The sequence below is a fragment of the Danio rerio genome, chromosome 16 (assembly GCF_052040795.2).
Source record: "Danio rerio strain M-AB ecotype USA chromosome 16, GRCz13ab, whole genome shotgun sequence".
NCBI lineage: Eukaryota > Metazoa > Chordata > Actinopteri > Cypriniformes > Danionidae > Danio > Danio rerio.
The window spans coordinates 30,845,144-30,866,683 of NC_141036.1; the positions used below are offsets into that span (position 1 = coordinate 30,845,144).

The 21,540-nt window shown below is 36.7% G+C and overlaps 1 protein-coding gene across 50 annotated transcripts; it reads right to left on the reverse strand.

Moving 5' to 3' along the window:
- Positions 1-892: 892 nt before the first annotated feature.
- On the reverse strand, positions 893-19,836 carry l3mbtl1b (L3MBTL histone methyl-lysine binding protein 1b). 50 transcript variants are annotated; one of them, XR_015511480.1, is made up of 23 exons: positions 19,799-19,836; positions 17,511-17,627; positions 17,231-17,420; positions 15,596-15,794; positions 15,392-15,506; positions 15,249-15,300; positions 13,084-13,178; positions 12,756-12,860; positions 12,538-12,673; positions 11,505-11,596; positions 11,248-11,399; positions 11,090-11,166; positions 10,661-10,746; positions 9,569-9,679; positions 8,853-8,967; positions 8,671-8,770; positions 8,372-8,596; positions 8,175-8,236; positions 7,189-7,229; positions 4,838-4,983; positions 4,688-4,750; positions 1,526-2,635; positions 893-1,001 (listed from the first exon to the last, which is right to left on the reverse strand). XR_015511480.1 is itself a non-coding variant. In XM_087287099.1 (21 exons), exons 2-21 carry the CDS (start codon positions 17,619-17,621, stop codon positions 2,507-2,509), a joined length of 2,343 nt encoding a protein of 780 aa, XP_087143225.1. In that variant the 5' UTR covers positions 17,622-17,627; positions 19,799-19,836; the 3' UTR covers positions 893-2,506. The 50 variants fall into 50 exon arrangements, 10 of the variants coding, with proteins under 10 accessions (XP_087143225.1, XP_087143219.1, XP_087143226.1 ...); XR_015511479.1 differs by having other exon boundaries at positions 893-1,008; positions 1,164-2,635; XR_015511481.1 differs by having other exon boundaries at positions 17,511-17,647.
- Between the last annotated feature and the right edge of the window lie 1,704 nt (positions 19,837-21,540).

The following is a 21,540-nucleotide window of genomic DNA, read 5'->3' on the forward strand; positions in this document are numbered from 1 at the left end:
TTAAGGCCTTCAGTTGTTGATTGTGAATTAAGACCCCGTTTAAAGGAGTGGTTCACAGTGTATTTTTTAGACTTGGTTGTGTTTATAAGATGCAAAGCAATGTGTGCTAATGCTTTACTTGCAGAAAGTCGTTACTGTCATATTTCCTTAAGACCCGCCTTCAAAAGGCTCTGATTGGTCAGCTAACATATTCTGCAGTGATTCAAGGATTGGCTCCATGTCACGCCCCAACAAGTGAACGCTTTTGTTTACTTTTGTGTAAATGCTGTCATTCAGAGCAGCTGTTAGCAGCTTTAGCTGCCTGACAGAAAAAGTAAGAGCACACAGCTGAACTTCACACCCGCTCTCTAAAATTAAATCCGACAAGTGCCTTTCACATATATTCGGAATAAGCATGTATAAGTAGAAAGAAATTTGTACATATCTTTTGCGAGTTCGTTATTTGAGATGTAGAACACACGGGAAGCGGCTGCAAAGAGAGACACTGCACTTCTCTCTTTGTGTCGTGTCCTTTGAAACTGAAACAGAACAAGCACTGAATAAATAGCAGCTTTTGGACGGCATTTTAGCTTTCTCTGCTATGACATTACAGCGCCTCTGGTCACGCCCATTTACCTCACAGGGTGTGTGCAAGTGGTGAATGCATGAATTTTTCCATGGGTGAAAAATTCGGTACATCCCTAATATCAACACACTTCTAGATTACCATTGTTGCACATTTCTGCTGTGTGATTGGCTATTAGATCAAAATAGAGCAACAAAAAAAAGCCAGCGCTTATCATTGCTATCGACATATTTTTGTTATTTGATAAAATAACGTTAATCGGTCCAGCCCTACTTGCGTCTATTAAGACCTTCATGATCTTCAAAAACACAGAATAAACCAAACAACTCTGTTGGAAATCCTTATTTATTCTCCTTCAATCTATCCATTCATCCACTTGGGGGAAAAGCACATTCTGTCAAACATAAGCCATCTGCTTGGACCAGGGGTGTCCAAACTCAGTCCTGGAGGGCCGTTGTCCTGCCGAGTTTAGCTCCAACTTGCTTCAACACACCTGCTGGGAAGTTTCTAGTATATCAAGTAAGAGCTTGATTAGCTGCTTCAGGTGTGTTTTATTAGGGTTGGAGCTAAACTCTCCAGGACACCGGCCCTCCAGGACTGAGTTTGGACACCCCTGGCTTAGACATACGCACAAACAAGCACACTCACAAGTCAAAGCTCTGCAAAGAGGATTTTCCCACATCTTGATTTTCTATCATTGTCCTAAGCCTTCTAGTCAAATTAGCTGAATTTGATCTGTATTGAGTATCAGTTGTTTTGTAGAACCATTCTGTAATTCTTCACCGATTCTTCACCCTAATTTGATTGAGAATCCAGACCTTAATGCTGTAAGATAAACCGGCTTATACTGTACATGTATGTATGATTTCAGAAGCACTGCAAATCCAAACCAAACCAGGAAAGCAGAGTGAGTAAAATCAGCTGTAGCAGAGCTGCACCACACAACAGATTAGCTTTTACTCAGTCAATGACAGGACGAAATGTCTTGGTGCTCAGGAATGCTTGTACAAGACAAAATATCTCAGGGTCTCAGAGGCTTAAAACACACACACACACACACACACACACACACACGCACACACACACTATTCTGTTTGTACAGTCAGCACACTGTTCAAAGCACTATACAATGTTTTCAATTTACAAATGCATTTTTACAAGATCACACATCTCATGTGAAAACAAACTGAGACATTCAATTCCAGATCTGCCCAGAACAACAATTCCCTGACATTTAATACAAGCACACATTATTCACTTTACAAACACTCTCTCTCTCACACACACACACACACACACACACACACACACACACACACACACACACACACACACACACACACACCACACACACACACACACACACACGCACACGCACACGCACACACACACACACACACACACACACACGTGCTTGCAAAGTCTTTCAAACACACACAGACACACACAAAATCCCGCTGCCCTCTAGTGGTCTCAAACAGGCCAATCTGGATCATTTGGGATGTGTGTTTGATTACAAACAATGGTCTTTTTGCATTTTTAAAAAAAATTTATATTTCAAGTAAAAGCTCCACCAACCTTTCCTTTTGATTAGCCGTCATGTTAGCAACCATAAAAAGATAAATATCTACAACGCAAGGTTCCAGTATAAGCTTTAAGCATTTTAAGGTGCTTCAGTAAAGTGTCCACATGCACCCCCTCCAGAGTGTACAAATCAACAGATGATCAGATAATCATTCAGATCATCTGTTTCAGCAGACTTATTTTAGAGGAGCTGGCAGAGGTGACGTCATTTTTGATCAGCTTTTTAGGGATGGATTTTTCTGATCACGTAGAGTTTGTTGAATAGGCTGACTCTGCCAAAGTCTGTCAATCATAGTGAGAGTAATGACTGAGCATTGGTCAGAAACACTTGTGGAGGGACGGAGCAACTTTCAGATATTACTCCTCATCTGCACTCTTCAGCATGAGGATAGAGTTATAAATTTTGAGAGCAGGACCGAGCTTGATGCTCAGAATCTTTACAATGTCTGATTGAGTAAGGAGCAGGAAGGCCTCGCCATCAATTTGCTGTAGGAAAAAGAGAGAGAAAATAAATATCTTAAAATAAAAATAGTCAATATCTTCAAAAAATTAAGAGGAAAAAAATTCAATGTGTTTATTAAAAAGTACAAGTACAACACATTACACTCTAAAGCCTAATAAGTTGAGACTCTTCAAATGATTTGAGGAAAGTGATTCACTCAGTTCGTTTGAGTAATGGGAAGTCGAAAACTCAATTAATTGAGTTGACTTTTTATTGAATTAACTTTAATGTTTAAGTTCATATAACTTAAATTGGCTAATAGACTAAACCTACAAATTGTTCAGCTTATATATTTATGCCCCCGGGCCGTTTATATCTAAGTTGGTATATTAGCCGCACCATGTTGTTGTTTCGTAACATCTAACTTTTACGAGGTGGGTCGACAGCCCAACACTCAACCTCCAACAAGGAGGACCAGGACATACACATTGGACCATTTAGCTCACCCAATTCACCTGTACCGCATGTCTGTAGACTTGTAGGGGAAACCGGAGCACCCGGAGGAATCCCACACGAACATGGGGAAAACATGCAAACTCCACACAGAAATGCCAACTGACCCAGCCGAGGCTCAAAACAGCAACCTTCTTGCTGTGAGGCGACAGCGCTACCCACTGCACCACCGTGATGCCCCTGCGTGTTTAAATATCTACCCACAAATTTAACTTTTCTTTTGAGTCAGATGGGTTCAGGTAGTGCCTATGTTCTACCCTGCTTCAGTAAAATTCAGCATCACAGCAAAATGACCACCTTGTGTTATATAACATAAATCGACCCATCAGCATGGTTGTCAAGGCAAAATTTCAAGTGCAACCAAACATTTTAAACAGAGACATTGTGAATCATTTAAAAAAATTAAAACCTTAAGTTCGGAAAACTATATTAACTTAAAGTTTTTTGGCTGCCTAATGGTAGGTGTTACGATGACGAAGAAGGTCGCTGGTTCGAGCCTCGACTGGGTCAGTTGACATTTCTGTGTGGAGTTGCATGTTCTCCCCATATTTGTGTGGGTTTCCTCCAGGTGCTCCAGTTTCCCCCACATGTCCAAAGACATGCACTATATGTGGGTTAGCTAAAATGTCTGTAGTGTATGTGGGTGAATGAGAGTGGATAGATGTTTCCCAGTGATGGGTTGCAACTGAAAGGGTATCTGCTGTGTAAAACATATGCTGGATAAGTTGTCGGTTCATTCCGCTGTGGCAACCTTAGATTAATAAAGAGACTAAGCCGAAAAGAAAATGAAGAAAATTAGAACTGTTTTTTAAACAACTTCAAATGACCAAGTTGACCAAACACTGCAGTTCAAATCGCTGCGAGTCACTGCAAAGTTCATTTGCATGTGTTTTTAAAGCCTATATTTCAAGTGAAGTGAAATCTTTTGTGCACAAGAAATTATAATGTCTGTAGCTTAAACAATTGTATATAGAGAGATTTGAAGAGAACTGTCTATAATTGAAGACTACTGTTTTATTTTACATTTGATTTTTCAAAACTGTGTATGAACACTGTCAGATCACCCACTGTTTTTGGTTTCACTAGTATCTTTGTCTCTGTTTATCTATGTTATGCCTGTAAATAGTTTTTTTTTTAACTTTATGCAAATATATTCTCCTACAAAATCATCCCAATCAATGTAAAATTAGGATTTTTTTCTCCAAAAAGAACTGTATTAAAGCCATGTGGTGAAATTGCATTTATACTGAAAAATATATCGTAGTAAAACCCAATATCGAAATGTCAGATTTTTCCAGTGTCGTAAAGCCCTATTAAATACACACATATGCATATATAAACTAAAATATATTTATCTATACATATTTAAAACTGATTACAAAATGACAAATGACAAAAACAACAAATTACTCCAATGTGAATTTAAAACAGAAAAATGTAAAAGTTTAGAAATAAGAAATACTATAAAAATAAAATGCACCCTTTCAAAAATACTTTCAACTATCATACCGACTTGTACACCTTAAACAATAATACACATTGACAATAAGCACAATGGCACTGATGAAGGTTTTGTTGATTACCTCCTTCCTGAAAGTGGGAGCATGCTCTCTGCAGCCAGGAAGCCCTCGTACAAAACTTGCAACCTAAAAAAAAATCAACAAAAATAAATGAAAATGTACAAGACCTCTATACAAACTTAACTGAATAAATTCAAAAGGACCAAACATCACCTCCTCTGTGTTCCACTTGGACACTCTCTTGGCAGTGAGGCCTAAAGCTTCAGGCAACAGTTTGCCATGCTTCTCCCAACACAGCTGAAACCTCGGCTGCTCCCATCCACAAAACACAGACTCATGCAGGAACTGCTGTAGAGAATCTACAGACACAAGTAAACTTTCATCATGACATGCCTCGAAATTCTTCTCATGATACAATAAACCAGCTCAAAATACATTTGTCAAGTCGTTAGCTTACAATTATAAGGTTCTATCAGACATTTTTGCCAATATTGTGTTATTGACATATTCATACTAAATGACAACTTATTTACATTATGGGATGTTGTTTTATAAGTTATTTACATTTCAATAATTTTTTAAAAACAAATGTTACACGCATACTGTTCGCAATATGGATTGCAAAAACTTTGAAGTTCAATATCTCAAAATCATTCAGAAAGCAGATAAAACTTTATAATTCCAAGGTGACAGGTACTTAGAAATGTGCGTTCAAAAAAATTCAGAAAATGGATGAACCCCAATGGATCATAAAGGAGGTATGCTAAATCAGTGTTTCTCAACCACGTTCCAGGGGAACCACCAATACTGCATGTTTTGGATGTCTCATTTGTCTGTCATGACCCTTACAGGTCTTTCAGGCTTTGCTAATGAGCTGATGAACTGAATCAGGTGTGTTTGGTTAAGGGAACATGGAAATTTGTGTAGAGCTGGTAGTCCATCAGGAACATGGTTGAGAAAAATTGTGCTAAATCACTGTTTGTATTTTTAGGAAAACAATACATATACAGTGGAGATCAAAATGACAGAACCTACAATTTCCTAAATTTAATGGTCACTGCTATGTCCTATTTGATGTAATAGGTGGTAACAAACAGCAGTTGTAAGCATATTTTATAAGTAACATATTATAAAGGACTGTCTATGAATTATTAGGATAATTATTACATTTTTATTCTAATAATGATCAAAATTACAAACACTTTCAGATACCACCCAGTTATTGGTGTTAATCTGGCACCTGGTTCCTATTCTGTTAGCTTTCCAGTTTTCACAAATTAGGTATGAACAGAGATCAGAGCCAGCACCAAATGGGCAGGTCTCAGGTCAGTTCTGAATGTGACGGACTAGAGCTCTAAGTGAGTTGTAGAAACTTCCTGGAATGTTTGATAGATTCATTTAATGTCTTGACTCTTGAATCTAACCTATTGTTTAATTAACATCTACACCAACCCCAACCCTAAACCTACCCCTTACAGCAGAAGTGCCAAACTTAGTTCCTGGAAGGCTGCCAACCTGCAGAGTTTAGTTCCAACCCTGCTTCAACACACTTACCTGTGGGTTTCAAACAAGCCTGTTGGACTGATCAGGTGCTTAATTAGGGTTAAGGATAAACTGTGAAGAGCTGCAGAAGTTTGACATCTGTGCATTACACTAATGCAAAAACTATTGCATAAATTATTGATATCCAGTGTCACAAAAGTGATGCGATATTGATGTGCATATAATTTTATAAATTGTTAAACTTTTGGTATTTGTTATGCAGCGATTGTTGTGTACACTATGATTTTATATAATATTAACTTTAATGTGTGATAGGAATAAAACATGATCAGAAACTAATGATTTCTCCACTCAAATGAATGGCGGCTTGGACCCGGAAACAGTATTACATACGACACCACTTAACAAGCGGATAGACAGCAAGATGGTGATTTGTTCTAAAGTGATGGAAATCCTCAGCCAGGATATTATTCAAACAAAAGACAAAGGGGTTACTCTTTCAGCCGTAGTAAGAGAAGTTGGCCTTTGCAAATCTGTTCCTAGAATTTTGGATCTTTATAATAACATGACTCATAGTGGGTGTAGCTCAGGGGTGGGCAAACTCGGTCCTGGAGAGCCAGTGTCCTGCAAAGTTTAGCCCCAACTCTAATCACACACACCTGCTTATAGATTTATAGTGATCTGAAGAAACCGATTAGCATGTTCAGGTGTGTTTAATTAGTGTTGCAGCTAAACTATGCAGGACACTGGCCCTCCAGGACCGAATTTGCCCACCCTTGGTGTAGCTTATTCAAGTTCCCTAAAAAAGGCTGGACATCTAGGAAAGACAAATAAATGAGAAGAAAGGATAACACAGGGAATCTCAATGGGCGATTTGTGCAAAACGACTTTCCTGCAGCAGGAATTGCAGTTAGTAAAGTCAGTGAAAGGTGGAGGTGAAGTGTCATAGTTTGGGAGATTTGGGAGACAGCAAAACAGGTCAAGCAGTTCTCTGAAGCTGAAAACACTTTTATAGTACCATTATATAACAAATTAAATTCCTTTTAAAATTGAATTCTTACATTTGAAGTGTTCATAAACTGTTGTATAACTTTGATCTCCACTGTAAACAAAAAATACATTCATTTCATGACCTCCAAACAACAAAAATGAAGTCCAAATAACATACACTGTACATCATATCTGTTAATTAACAGTTTCCATAGTTTGTGATTTATAAGTGTTTTTTTATTTATTTATGGTTATGAACTGAATTATGGGATGTTGATCTCTGCTCTGGGTGACGCAATGGCGCAGTAGGTAGTGCTGTCGCCTCAAAGCAAGAAGGACGCTAATTTAAGCCTCGGCTGGGTCAGTTGGCTTCTCTGTGTGGAGTTTGTATGTTCTCTCTGCATTCACGTGGGTTTCCTCTGGGTGCTCCGGTTTCCCCACAGTCCAAAGACATGTGGTACAGGCGAATTGGGTAGGCTAAATTGTATGTAGTGTGTAAGTGTGAATGAGTGTGTATGGATGTTTTCCAGAGATGGGTTGCAGCTGGAAGGGCATCCGCTACTTAAAACATATGCTGGATAACTTGGCGGTTCATTCCGCTGTGGCGAGCCCAGATTAATAAAGAAACTAAGCCAAAAAGAAAAAGAATGAATGATCTCTGCTCTGTGGACTTTTGATGTTGAAAATTCAAATCTACAGTTTAACAAAGGGACTTTTATTGACAGTGTTGTAGTTTGAAATAATATAATGTATTAGAAATACCATAGAGAGCATTAAGCCTGTAATATAACAGAAAGTTAACTGGCACTTTATTACAGGGCTTTTCATGAGGTGTATCATATACAACACCAGACAATATATCACTTTAAAATATTAGAAATTTCAATAAAAATCCCCTTTTCAAACATTAAGGGTTAAAAGTTGTTGGAAGAAAGATCAAAGTGCCTTAATACAATTCAAAATGGTAAAATATAAAATAAAAAATATGAATCACAAATTAGGGAAAACTGCTCATTTACTGATGCGTTTTATAATGTATCATCTGACTGATATGTACCTTTTCCGTCCCCTTCCTGCTTCACCTGTGGTGCCTTGACACATTTGGGAGCAGCGGCAGTCCTGCAGTATATGAAGATCGAGAAAACAAATTGAGAAGTGAAAGTGTGTGTGTGTGTGTGTGTGTGTCAAGACAGTAGGGCTTTTCACACTTGAAATGACGAAAAGTCAATACAGAAAATAGTAATAGACACTCACACAACATGCTCGCGCACGGGCCGGGCTTGTGGACAAGCGTCAGTGGTGGTGTCTGGGGGCTCTGGAGTGCTGGCGCTGGACGTAGGCTGGTGTGTTTGAGTGAGTGTTTCAGCACGTCGATGCCGTGGGGGTCCACTGATAGTGACCGGCCTCTCCCCGCTCAGCCTGTCTGGAACCAACCCATCCTTATTAAAATTTAGGTCCGAGTATGGACAACTCACCGCCCTGAAGAGAGAGAGACTTGTTTGAATTAATAAGCATTAATGAGATGTGTTCGCACCAGTATGTGTAAAACTTACGTGTAATGTGTCCCATACCGAGGTCCTCTGATGTGTCCGACTCCATTGCATCCTGGGGTTGGACAGCCTTGTCCTGGAGGAACTGGAGAATCTCTAGTACCTGATAGGGTTACGGATTTGAGAGTGAGTCTGGTGTTTACATGTGTGAATTATTAGATTCATCATCTCAGAGAGCACATTACCATTGGGATGTTGTAGAGGATGACCCGTCTTCTGACACCAACCTACGGGGTGCAGTTCTGGGCTGTCGGCGTCTAGCCAATAATCATATTCATCACTCCAGCCGTCGAAATGGATCTATTTGTAGATAAACACATAAGTAATTACCACACAAAGACTATACTAGTATAATAAAGGTAGAGTTGGCCATTTTGGAATGGTTAGCAACCACAAGCATTGAAAGCCAAAGATCCTGCCCTCCATGAATAAACACACATGAACAAACACAGCAGACCAGAGGGTCAAGCATCAAGATGAAAGTCAGACTACCTCCTGTCTATCACCGGTATAATAAAAACATTTTGAAGATTATAAAGTATAAAGAAAAAAGCAGGCATGTACTGATAATGTGTCCTTGTCTGTACAAACTGGCCGAGCAGAGTTATGCAAACACTTATGTTTACAGGCAGGTAGGAAAGCCTGTTGTAATGTTTGGAACAAAGACATTTTGATAGGACAAATTTTTCTTCCTGCTACAACTACAACACCAGGTATATATATAAATATTAATACATTTATGACACTTCAAGTAATGAGTGCAATTGAGATCTGAACAGACTTTCAACCTGGATAACATGTTTTTGAAGCAAATTACATATCAAGTCTTAAAATACTATATTTACACTTTGGCTTTTTACACTACAGTAAGGAGAGGATGTAGATATTTTTAAGTGTAAACCTTGATTCTGTGTTCTTCTGTATCAGAGATGGTGGCAACACGGATGAGCATGGGATTACGTTTGTCCACTGCCTCCAGCTTCACCCCAACTTGGAAGCCATGTGGTGGTCTCTGGATGGCCAAAAATCAATGGTCAAACATTAAACACACAAAAAAAGAACATATATCATCTAATTAATAGTTATATAACATATATACACAACCGATCAAAAGTTTGGAGTCAGTAGGATTTTTAAATGTTTTAAAATGAGCTTATTCTGCTCACCAAGGCTGCATTTATTTCATCAAAACTTTTAAAATTGTAAAATGTTATTGCACTTTTGCACATTTGTCATTGCTATTGCAATGTAATTAATTACTGTAATATTAATTATTATTGTTATTATTATTCATAATAATAATAAGCGTAATAGTAATAAAAGCAATAATGACTAGAGTAAAGATTTCATTTGAAATGACAGACAAATTTTATTTTTTACATTTATTGTAATGTAATGCCGGCCATGATGAACGGAATACTTTTATTTAAATTATTAAATAAAATTAATAATAAAATCAGATAAAACGTGTTCTAGAAAACATAATTGTAAACAAAAAATGTAAAACTTAAAAAAAAATTTGTTCAGTTACAAGACAACAGTGTTTTGAGAGACTAATTGCTTCAGAAAAAGCTTTCAAGGTGCTGGTATTTGATGTAAATGAGGAATAATCATTCAAATATAGTAAGACATTTTATGAAATAGTAAAATATGTAAAAGATACACTGTCCTTTCAGGAATCAGCATGTGCATTCAACAAGCAAGAAGTTAATACTAACTGTTTTGGTTCTAAAAATCACGGTACACAGTCATGCCACAGTATGCACTTATTCTACAAACTATGCATATGCATACTGCAGTATGCATACTGTGCTTATGCAAAATTCCCATTTTTGGGATGATTTTACCAGTCTTATTGCCTACACGCAAAACTATGCCTAAAAAGTTTGCATTATTACTATATTGTCAGGTAAACATATCCTTTTTCTTTTGTAACATTTAAAAATGATTTATATCCATCTTTCACAGTTCAGTGGGGAGGATCAAACCTCACCTGTTTAAAGGCTCTGGCTGGGGCAGCCTGGGTTCCAGTTTCTTCAAGGTATTTTTCCCAGAAAAAGCCCTTAAGGTGTTTATACTCTAAAAGAGAGGCACAAACAGACTTCAAATAACCGAAATATAACCTGCCGTGCTCATAAGTGTTCCCTTCAAAGTGAATGAATAAATTAATACATAAATAAGATAACAAAATTTGGAGCACAATGGAGTCAGTAATAAAAGGAATTTGAACATATTTTAATTACATTATATTATTAATATTTATATTATATTATAATGTATTATATTGTGCACCCCGAATCCTGCAATGTCAAAGACGATGCAACACTTCTCTTAATATAATTCAATCTTAAAAGTAAATGTTAATGGTGTACTGCCTGCAGGGGGTAAATATTATTGAAATGATGAATATTGTGAGTCTTACCTGCAGGTGTAGTGAGCGTTAACTTGACTTCCTCACAGTACCCTACTGGATGAATGTATGGACTGCTGGCATCACACCTGAGAACAAACAGAACATATTCACCACCACAGGCACTCACAGAGCTATTCATCAACTCAGCTAATCTGCAAGCATCTCACCAATAATCATGCGTATCGTCACAGTGGTCAATGTGAATGAGGAGTCGGTTATCAACAGCAGCAGCAATGGTCGCTACACAAATGTCTGACAGGTTCTTCCTGTCCACAGCTTCCAGCTTCATCCCTGCACGAAATCCTGACGGCGTAACTGACTAAACATGGCAGAATACACATGATTAATGAAGTCACCATGATCCCTGTTAACAAAAACCAACACTTATTAGACTCTTGAAGTGTGTGTGCTTGAAATGACATACTGTATTAAGACTCTTGAAGAGATGTTTGGGGGCCAATTGACCTCTACAGTTTTTCACATATGTATTCCAGTTAAACTCCCCATCTCTGCAGCCTGTAAGCAAACAGACAAACATTAAAGGGATAGTTCACTCTTAAATTTAAATGTACTCACGATTTACTCACCCTCAAGTGGTTTCAAACCTTTCTTTATTCTGCTGAACACGAAAGAAGATTTTTTGAAGAAAGCTTAAAACCGGTAAACATTGACTAGGGAGGTCAATGGATACAGGTTTTCAGCTTTCTTCCAAATAACACATTTCATGTTCAACAGAGGAAAGAAAGTCAAAGAGGTTTGAAACAAGTGAAAGGTGCATAAATGATGACAGATTTTCTGTATCCCTGGGTTTTTAAATAAACTGCATTTTTTAGCAGCACATGCACATGTTTTTTGCACCAAAATGTTATTGAAAAAGTGCATTTACACATTTATTGTTTGTAAAAAATGAAGTTTACAATACTAAAACAAACAATACAAACATTAAATACAAAAATCCAATACTAAAACAAACATTTTAGAATAATGACTGTTTCACTTTGCTACATCATTCATACTGAAATATTAAGAACTGAACATGTTAATAACTGATGAAACATGCTAGGCAAAATTGGTCAGAAGTCAAAAATCTGGACTAATATCTGCTGAATTATTTGCTTTACTATTTTGAAATAAAACGATTTATTTTGCATCACACACTCCTGAATTATAGTTTTATCCATTTCAAAATGTTATTCAAATCATGTATTTGCACATTTATTGATTATATATAACCATGTAAAATACAGTGCTAAAACCTATTTTCCATTTCAGAATAACAACTAGTAGATCTAATTATGACAGCATTCAGACTGAATTATTTACCACATAAACGGACATCTATAAAACATCTTTAATGCAGCAAAAGTAAAGCACTGCACAAGAGCCGTTTTGCATGTTGTATCCTTGACAACACTTATTTTTCCCTGTATATCTATCTCTATTAGTACATTAAGCACCTTTTGGCAGCAAGAGCTTGAGGCTGGTTTTCTCACACCACCCTGGAGGTTTCACATCCCACGAGTCAGCATTAACCCAAAAGTCATAGCACTCAGGATAACCATCAAAATGAAGCCGAATCCTGTAGCCTTGCACCTGAAAGCAACATCAAACCATGTCAGAATACACATAATAACATATTGAGTTATAAATGTTGAATGATTTCAATCTTGTTTACCTCTGCAACAGTCAAAACGCAGAAGAGCGCAGGATGACAGGGGTCCAGCCCTTCTAATTTCATGCCAACTTTAAATCCATTCCTGCTTTGAGGAAACGACTGGTGCTGTTGCAAATATGTTAGATTATTATTATTTTTTAAACCATACATTTTTTTGTTATCTAAAAAAATCCTTCAAACTGCAGAGTTCTCTTCTTTCAAGTAACAATTTTTTGTAATGATAAAATTGGCCTGACATCAAACTAGCCACCCTATTCAGAATATAAAGTATTCTGTTAATTATAGAACTGTGAAAAGACATGCAAGTTACACATGCTGTGTGTCTGACCTCTTTAAAGAGTTTGAGCGGAGCGGCAGCAGCTCTCTCCTCCTCCAGATAAACTGACCAGCTCCAGGTTTTCTTCTTCACAAGAGGTGCCGTTACTGTGGAAACAAGATCACAAAGAGGCACTTTATGTAACTTAGAAAAGCATCCATATGATTACTTTGATAACTGATGATACATATAGAATACTTTGATAGTTGATGATAAATAAAAATACAAGTCGATTCAATAACTGCATTGTGAGTCAGTATTAGTGCACTATAATGTTAACTCAGGGCCCTATTATCCACAAGTGTCACAAAATTTTATATTAAATTGTGTGAAAAACATTATCATCATATTGCATTATGGTTTTGTATTTGAAAATTAGATTATAAATTTTAAACATTATAAGGTATTTAAATTATAAAAGTGAAATCATGAAATGCTTGATACATTAGCCCCTTTTACACATACATCATTTTCTGGGAAAATTACCTGTATATTACCATGAAAGGTCATAAAGAGGCCTTTTATACATACCAGAAATATTAATCAGCAATTAGAAGCTTTGAAGGGCACTAATTACTCACTTTATGTGGGTTAATGACGTTTTTCACTTCATAAAACTGGAACAAATTAGACATTGTCTAAAGGGTTTTCCAAAAACTTTGATAAAATTTGGGGTTTTCTCCTTTAATACAAGGGGAATGTATACTCCCTGCATACTGGATGACAGTTAATTTTTACATCACGATCAGGCCTTTAGTTTGGTGTATAAACAATTATTTTGGTTGGTGCAAGATTATTATTTTTATTTCATTATTATTATTATTATTATTATGATTATTATTTGTTTGTTTTTGTTGCTTTTTTGTGGTTTTTTTTTTTTTTTTGTTTCTATTTATTTATTTTTTTAAATACATAAATTTATCTGGGGGTCAATATATGTCACAATCATTTAGATCCTTGTTTACGTCTCTGTCTGTCTCTCTCTATCTCTATGCCAAAATGTACAATAATGTTATAAAATGTGTGATATTTATACATTTTTGAAAATTTCTATAAATAAAGTAGAGAAAAAAGGTCACTAATAAAGGTTTTTTCTCGCCGCTGTTGCCACTGGCTTGCATGGTTTGGGACCTGTAGAGCTGCACATCGATGGATTTGCTCTTCAGTGTTTGAACTCTCAGTAGGGATTATTTAACCACACTGAACTGAGCTAGACTGAACTGAACTAAACTAAACTGAACTGAACTAAACTAAACTTAAACTCTGAAAACTGGGCTGACACTGTTTTACTATGATCTTCAATGTAAAGCTGCTTTGACACAATCTACTTTGTAAACGCGCTATACAAATAAAGGTGAATTGAATTGAATGTTTGTAAATGGCCGCATGGTGTCAGTAAACTTGCATTTTTGTGTTTGTGTGTGTGTACTGCAAACTGCATTTGTGTGAGACTCATAATTTCAGAAGGGCTTAAATAAACTCCACCACAAACACATCAAATAAACATACTTGGTATTTTTGACCAATGAGCTTTATTTTAGCTTCAACCTATCTCTGTCACTGATGGTTGTTTATCTGACGTAATGCATGAGAAGCAGACGGGCACATGGGAACAGTGGGTGGGGAGAAGCAGCTTATTTGCATTTAAAGCCACAGGCTGCAAAAATAGCTACAATGTATTCAGACACCAATATGGGCAGATTCTAGAGGCTGTAATAAATAATCTGATGGGTATTTTGAGCTGAAATTTTAGATACATTTTGGAGTAACCAAAGGCTTATCTTACATCTTGTAAAAGAGGTAAAATAGGTGCCCTTTAACTTTACCAGTAAATTGATGGAATTCCACTGTGTGTGAACGTGCATGTTTTTTAATGTACGAGTAAATTCCTTCTAGTAATTTTACAGTAAATTACCGATATTACTGAGTGCACTCAAAAAATTACTTTTGCTGTTTGTATAAACTTCTTATTTAAAATGAGTTGAAAAAAATTAAATTCTAACGCAATTAAATTGTTTTATGTTCAATCCACTTAAATAAAAATAAACAAAGATTAACTTAACTTGTGTTGGGACAACATGAAGAAATTGAGTGCAACCCAGCATTTTTACAGTGTGAAAGGAGCTAACGTCTGACAGGTGCACCGTGCAAATGTGTTCGTAAGCTAAATGACAAACCTAGTCTCGCAACTTTAGCCGCTCGTCTGCCCTTTGAGGATTTAACTCTCTCCTGAAAAAAAAATAAAAAACAGAAGAAAAATCAACATTGAGGAATACAGTACATGACTACAGTACTGAATATGTGAGTGTGTGTGTATTACCTCTTCCTCTTCTATATTCTCCTCCTCCTCATCTTCAGACTCCATAAACATCTTCTTCTTCTTTCTCACACGTTTACCTAAACGCTCACCTTCGAATGCCTCAGCTGGGGTTGACCTGCAGATACACACATACACTGATAGTGTAAACAAATACAGCTTAATCAGTGCAACCAGTAGATCTTTGGAAGTGTTAAAACCACGCACCTCCCACTAGAAGGCTGTACACAAGAAGCGCTGCAAAATTTGCCCTGTAGGAAGGACTCCTTTGAGCCAGAGAGACCACAGGTCCTGCAGTTTATGGGGGCTTCGGTGACAGGAACGATGGCATTGGGAACAGTGTTTATGATGGGGTTTTCAACCGTGCTGCTGCCCCCGCCGGCCTGCCTTTGGGGCTCGGTGGAGGCTGAAAAAGCAAGATAAACTGAGCTTTCAAAACAGAATTGAATAGTAAATTAGGGGGTGTACATTATTTATCGACTACAATAACATTGTAATTGCTGTTATTAGCATAATTGCTGTTTCACTTTGCAAAAAATAAATAAATAAAATCATGTATTGACAGTGCAGTAGCATCTGCTGCATGACGCATTAGCACTATTAGAAGGCAGTTAGAATAAGCCTATAATTCAGGATACAGAAGCAAAAATATCCCGGCATGTTTTTATGTAAATCTTATATGGTATATCAAGACAAGATATGATGTTTTCAGAAATCAGCATGTTAGTGTGATCACGAATATGATATTGACTTTGAACAACAGTTCAACAAACAAGAAGTATATACAGACTGTTTAGTTCTAAAAGTCGTGTTGTACACACACACTACCTGACAAAGTCTTGTCGTCGATCCCAGCTGTAAGCACAACAAATAAAAACTTGACTTCTAGTTGATCATTTGGAAAAGTGGAAAAATGTAAAAAATCTTCTTTTGAACTGCATCCCATTCATTACAAATACTGCAGAAGATCTATTGGAACCCGCACGGACCCAAGATTCTGACAGAAATCAGTCAAGTTTGGTGAAGGAAAAATTGGGTTACATTTAGTATGGGGGCGTGCGAGAAATCTGCAGAGTGGATTGCATCGTCAACAGCCTGAGGTATTAAAACATTTGTGCTGCCCATTACATTACAAACCCCAAGAGAGAGCAAATTCTTCAGCATGATAGCGCTCCGTCTCATACTTCAGCCTCCATATCAAAGTTCCTGAGAGCAAAGGAGGTCAAAGTGCTCCAGGATTGGCCAGCCCAGTCACCCGACATGAACATTATTGAGCATGTATGGGGTAAGATTAAAGAGAAGGCATTGAAGATGAATCCAAAGAATCCTGATGAACTCTGGGAGTCCTGCAAAAATGCTTTCTTTGACATTCCAGATGACTTTCTTAATAAGTTATTCGAGACAATGCAGAGATGTATGGATGCAGTCCTCCAAGCTCATAGGAGTCATACACAATATTCATTATTTTTTGACTGCACCATGACTTCATTTTAGATACTGTATATTATTTCTGTTAAGTGACAAGACTTTTGTCTAAGCAAAGTCAGACCTTACTGTCCTAATTAAATCATTAAAAATCAAGGCATGATCATATCTTATTTTGGTCAAATAAGCACAATCTAGAGGCCTTTGCCATTCAAATAAGCCACTTCTGGTACCAAATGATCAACTAGAAGTCAAGTTATTATTGGTTGTTCCTAAAACTTGAATACGCGACAAGACTTTTGTCAGGTAGTGTACAGTAGGTGTATACTTTGCTTAAATGCAAAATTTGCATAATACAGCACTCAAAAGATAACATGTGCAAAAAAACTGAAGTTTACTTTCTTGCCATTCACTTACCAGGAGTACTTGTCTGATGATCAGTATTTGACTGGATCTTTGCAGTCTGATTTGAAGTTGTGTTTAAGTCAGGTGGATGACGGTTGATTGGGCCTGTAATTTTAGGCTGTGGGTCTGTAAGCTCTGTTTCTTTAATTTTGGGTTCTGCCTCTGTGACAATCTCCAAAGTGCCAAATTCAGTCATCCGAAACTAAAGAGAGTGAAAAGATTTTTCATTAGCGACATTCATATATGTTCCTCATGTCATTCTTAATGAATTAGAAAGATTAAATATTTGTACCCGAATGTCACTTCCAGGCAACGTGGCTATGCCGTCCTTCCAGTCTAGAGCACTCATCATGTCAAAATCCCCTCCTGTGGCAGGGCCATCACTTACAGATGTCTCTGCCATCTTTTTCTGTAAAACATAAATGAGACCTGAAATAAAAATGTAGTGTTACAACACAGACAGTGACATGAGTGTCAGCAAACACTGTAATGACCAACCTTTAGTGATTAGGAAAATGGTGATATTAAAATCGACCAATTCCAAAAAAATTTTTTTTTTTTTAAGCCAGTACAAGACACATTAGCAGATAAATAGCCTGATACAAAATTGATCAACAAATCAAATGATTAATGAATTCAGAATTCTCATTTTTTTGACTCAATCTTTTGCAATTTTTGCATTAAAAAAACTAATTTTATTTATGTAGACTAAAAATAATAACCCTCTAAATTAAAATGCTTTAAATAATTTCTAAAAAATAAAAGCATTACAACTACATTTTAATAGCGTTACTTCTTAAAGGCTCTATCAAACTACTGAATTTAAATTACTTTTCCAGACATTTATGATTTAGTAGCTAACACTATCGATAAAATATAAGGCAAAAAAACAAATATATGCTGGTTCAAATATTTGTCCATGTATCCAAAACTGAAGGTCGTCAAATAAGAAAACAAACCCGGTAAGGCATTATCATGACATTTGTTGTTTCATACATCGCTTGTCTTGTTTTTAATCACATAGGTTTTGTTAAATGTTGAGCACCTCTTGGTGTTTATAGATAACCAACTGCATTTTGGGTCTCAAATATGTGCTGTGGTTACTGCTAGATAACTTTAAACGCAATATAATGTAAGAATATGATATAATTGGTGAATCATCACTGCTATTTGATATTAATAATTCTTGAAAACAATGACCACTGCACCAAGTCTGCACGTCAGCGATCTTCAAAGGCCTGATTATAATCACTTCCATGTGGCAAGTGTCGGACAATGCACCAATACTTTTTAAGCACTACACAAGCAGATATCGTTTAAGAAATCAAAGATATCGTTTTCAATCATGAAAACGCTTCGAAAACATTGTTTGTCTGTGGATGATGAAACGCCCGCAACTCAGGTTTACGAAACAACTGTGCGTCGCTTGTAATTCCATCTAATCCCGCTGGAGGGCGACTAGTGCTTACAGTACGGATTACACCAAGCACTTTCAGAAGGACAAAAATATGTATTTCAACATAGTTGTTATGTTAATTTGTACGAGCTAGTCATGTATATAGACTCGTACTGACACAATTAAACTACTTTGCTGCTTAGTCATGAATAAAACCGACGAAAAGTAAAGTTAGAAGAACAAGTTCGGCTTTTCCTTGTTTTAAAAGATTCTCCTTAAATCTGTGCTTTAAAAGCGGGCGGATGATCGCAAAGACAAGTCAAAACGTGCGTACCCGCGATGAATTTGTTTTCAAATAAGAAATTGGTCATTTAAGTGCGTTATCATTCGTATACAACAAGCACTACTGTAATAACGTTCTTGACCTGTCGTTTATCATAAATCAAAATTGCATCCAAATCTCAGACTGTACAGTAACGGCACCCGGCAAACATCACATAAAAGGTCATCAGGTTTATTAAAAAACATTGTTTGAATATTTCAAGTGATGCCAGAATTTATTCCGAGCATAAATAAAGTGCAATGCGCGAGCGCCCATTATTAGCATTCGACTGACACACAAAATGGCGGAGCATAGCAAAGGGCCGCCGACACGTTTAAAGTATGTAAATTATAACAGTTCTCTGGACTGTTTCGCGTCGCTCAGACCTTCAACTAACCCTGGAAGGCCAAGTGTACAACTTGTTTTATTAAAACGCAATGTTTTCCCCTCCGATAAGAAACTCCTTACTTTCCCCTTGTCACGGAATGTCGTTAGCCCTACTGATAGCCCTGGCTAGCTGTAACATTAGCAGGGCAGCCTACAATAAACCAAATCAACAGTTTCACGTGCTTATCCGAAAGAAAAACATTCCCCGAGACACTTTGGATAAGTTGCCATTCATCCTGATATAAAAATAACAATTCGGCTGCACGCAGACACGAGGAAATAAAGAAATGCATGCTTTTAATTTCTTCTGCACAAACTTGTCACTTCTATTTATCTTTACGCTTTTTAAAGGTCGTTAAAAATCGCCGCAGTGGTTGAAAACTGTTAAACAACAAACGCACTCTGTGTTAGTATCGTTGTTTACTGCGTGGGTGACGACACGAACGTCATATTTATTGATAAACGTGCAACTCACCTCGTTTCTCTCTTAACTCTTATTTAGAGCTGGATGGCGGCGTTACTGCGCATGCGCCGATTCATATGTGTCGTCCAACTTCTATAGCCTCTATAAACTTCATCGCAACGTTTGTTTGTGAAGGATGCTCTTCATGATGCAAACAGTCAGACGAACTGAACCACCTAGAGTCCTTACGTGACCCCAGAATTCGCTTAATCAGTGCGTGTTGCTCTAAGAAGGCCTTATATTAAAGATATAGTATGTGGTATTTGAATCTCCGGTTTTGACGCTCTTAAAACAAAAGGAGTCCGCTTTATTCAAATGGGATCACTAATAGTTGTGTTTAATGTTTAATGTAACCTTGCAAGTGCGCGTTCACAGTAACGTGCTGTTGTTTTTAAAGTGTGATTTTGTAGCTCTTCTGTTTAGTCTTGGTATGGTGATCCTATGATTTGATTTCCTGTAACTATCACGTGTTCAGGTTTTACGCAGCAAATCTTTTTTTTTTTTTAGCAAATGGAGTATTACGGTCATATGTCTGATAATAAACAGAGAACTAGATATTATTCGCGAACCAACTGCGTTTCAAGCATTAAAACGGAAGTTCATAATGTTCAAATACAATGTTTTAACAGCCGCATTGTGCAGAGAAAGTGCCGTGAAGGAAGAAAGCAAAGACACCACAAGATGGCGCTGTGAGCTTAAAAATTGACATTAATGTTGCGAGGTGAGTGTGGAGGAGCAGGAGAGACTGATAATGAGCTAAGAAAAATATTTAGTAATTCAAACATAAGAATGTATGTAAATAAATTGCACTTGACGTTTGTCAAATGCTTAAAATAAAATTTAAAGTGTGCATTTAAATGATTTATTAATACTTTTTATTATTTGATAAATTCACGGTATTAAACAAGATGAAATAATTTAAATTAAAATGTGTATATGTATTTATAATTTAAAATAATAATGCATTGTTTTATTGTTTTATTAAATTACATTTAGAAATGTTTATTATTTTGTCATTTAAAAAATTATTAATGTACTTTATATAGAATTTGTTTGATCAACGTTTTAAAACATTAATTATTTAGTATCTGTTTATGTCTGTTTAGTAATGCAAAAATACATAGTTATGTATGTTTTTATGCATTGTTTTATTGAATGACATTTAAACACAAATTAAATGCATTTAAATGCCTACTAATTTACCTATTTAAAGACGAATTATGGTGATGTAGTGGCGCAGTAGGTAGTGCTGTCACCTCACAGCAAGAAGGTCGCTGGTTCAAGCCTCGACTGGGTCAGTTGGCGTTTCTGTGTGGAGTTTGCATGTTCTCCTGCGTTTGCGTGGGTTTCCTTCGGGTGCTCTGGTTTCCCCCACAGTCCAAAGACATGTGAATTGAGTAGGCTAAATTATCTGTAGTGTATGAGTGAGTGTGTGTGGATGTTGTGTGTGTGTGTGTGTGTGTGTGTGCATGCATACATTTGAAGTCAGAAATATTAGCCCTCGTTTAATTATTTTTGAAATATTTCCCAAATGATGTTTAAAACAGCAAGGAAATTTTCACAGTATGTCTGATAAAAAAAAAAAAATTCTTCTTGTTTTATTTGTTTTAATTTTTTTAAACACCATTTTAAGGCCAAAATTATTAGCCCCTTTTAAGCAGGTTTTTTTTTTTTGATTGTCTGCAGAACAAACCACTGTTATTCAATGACTTTGCTAATTGCCCTTACCTGCCTAGTTAACTTATTTAAAATAG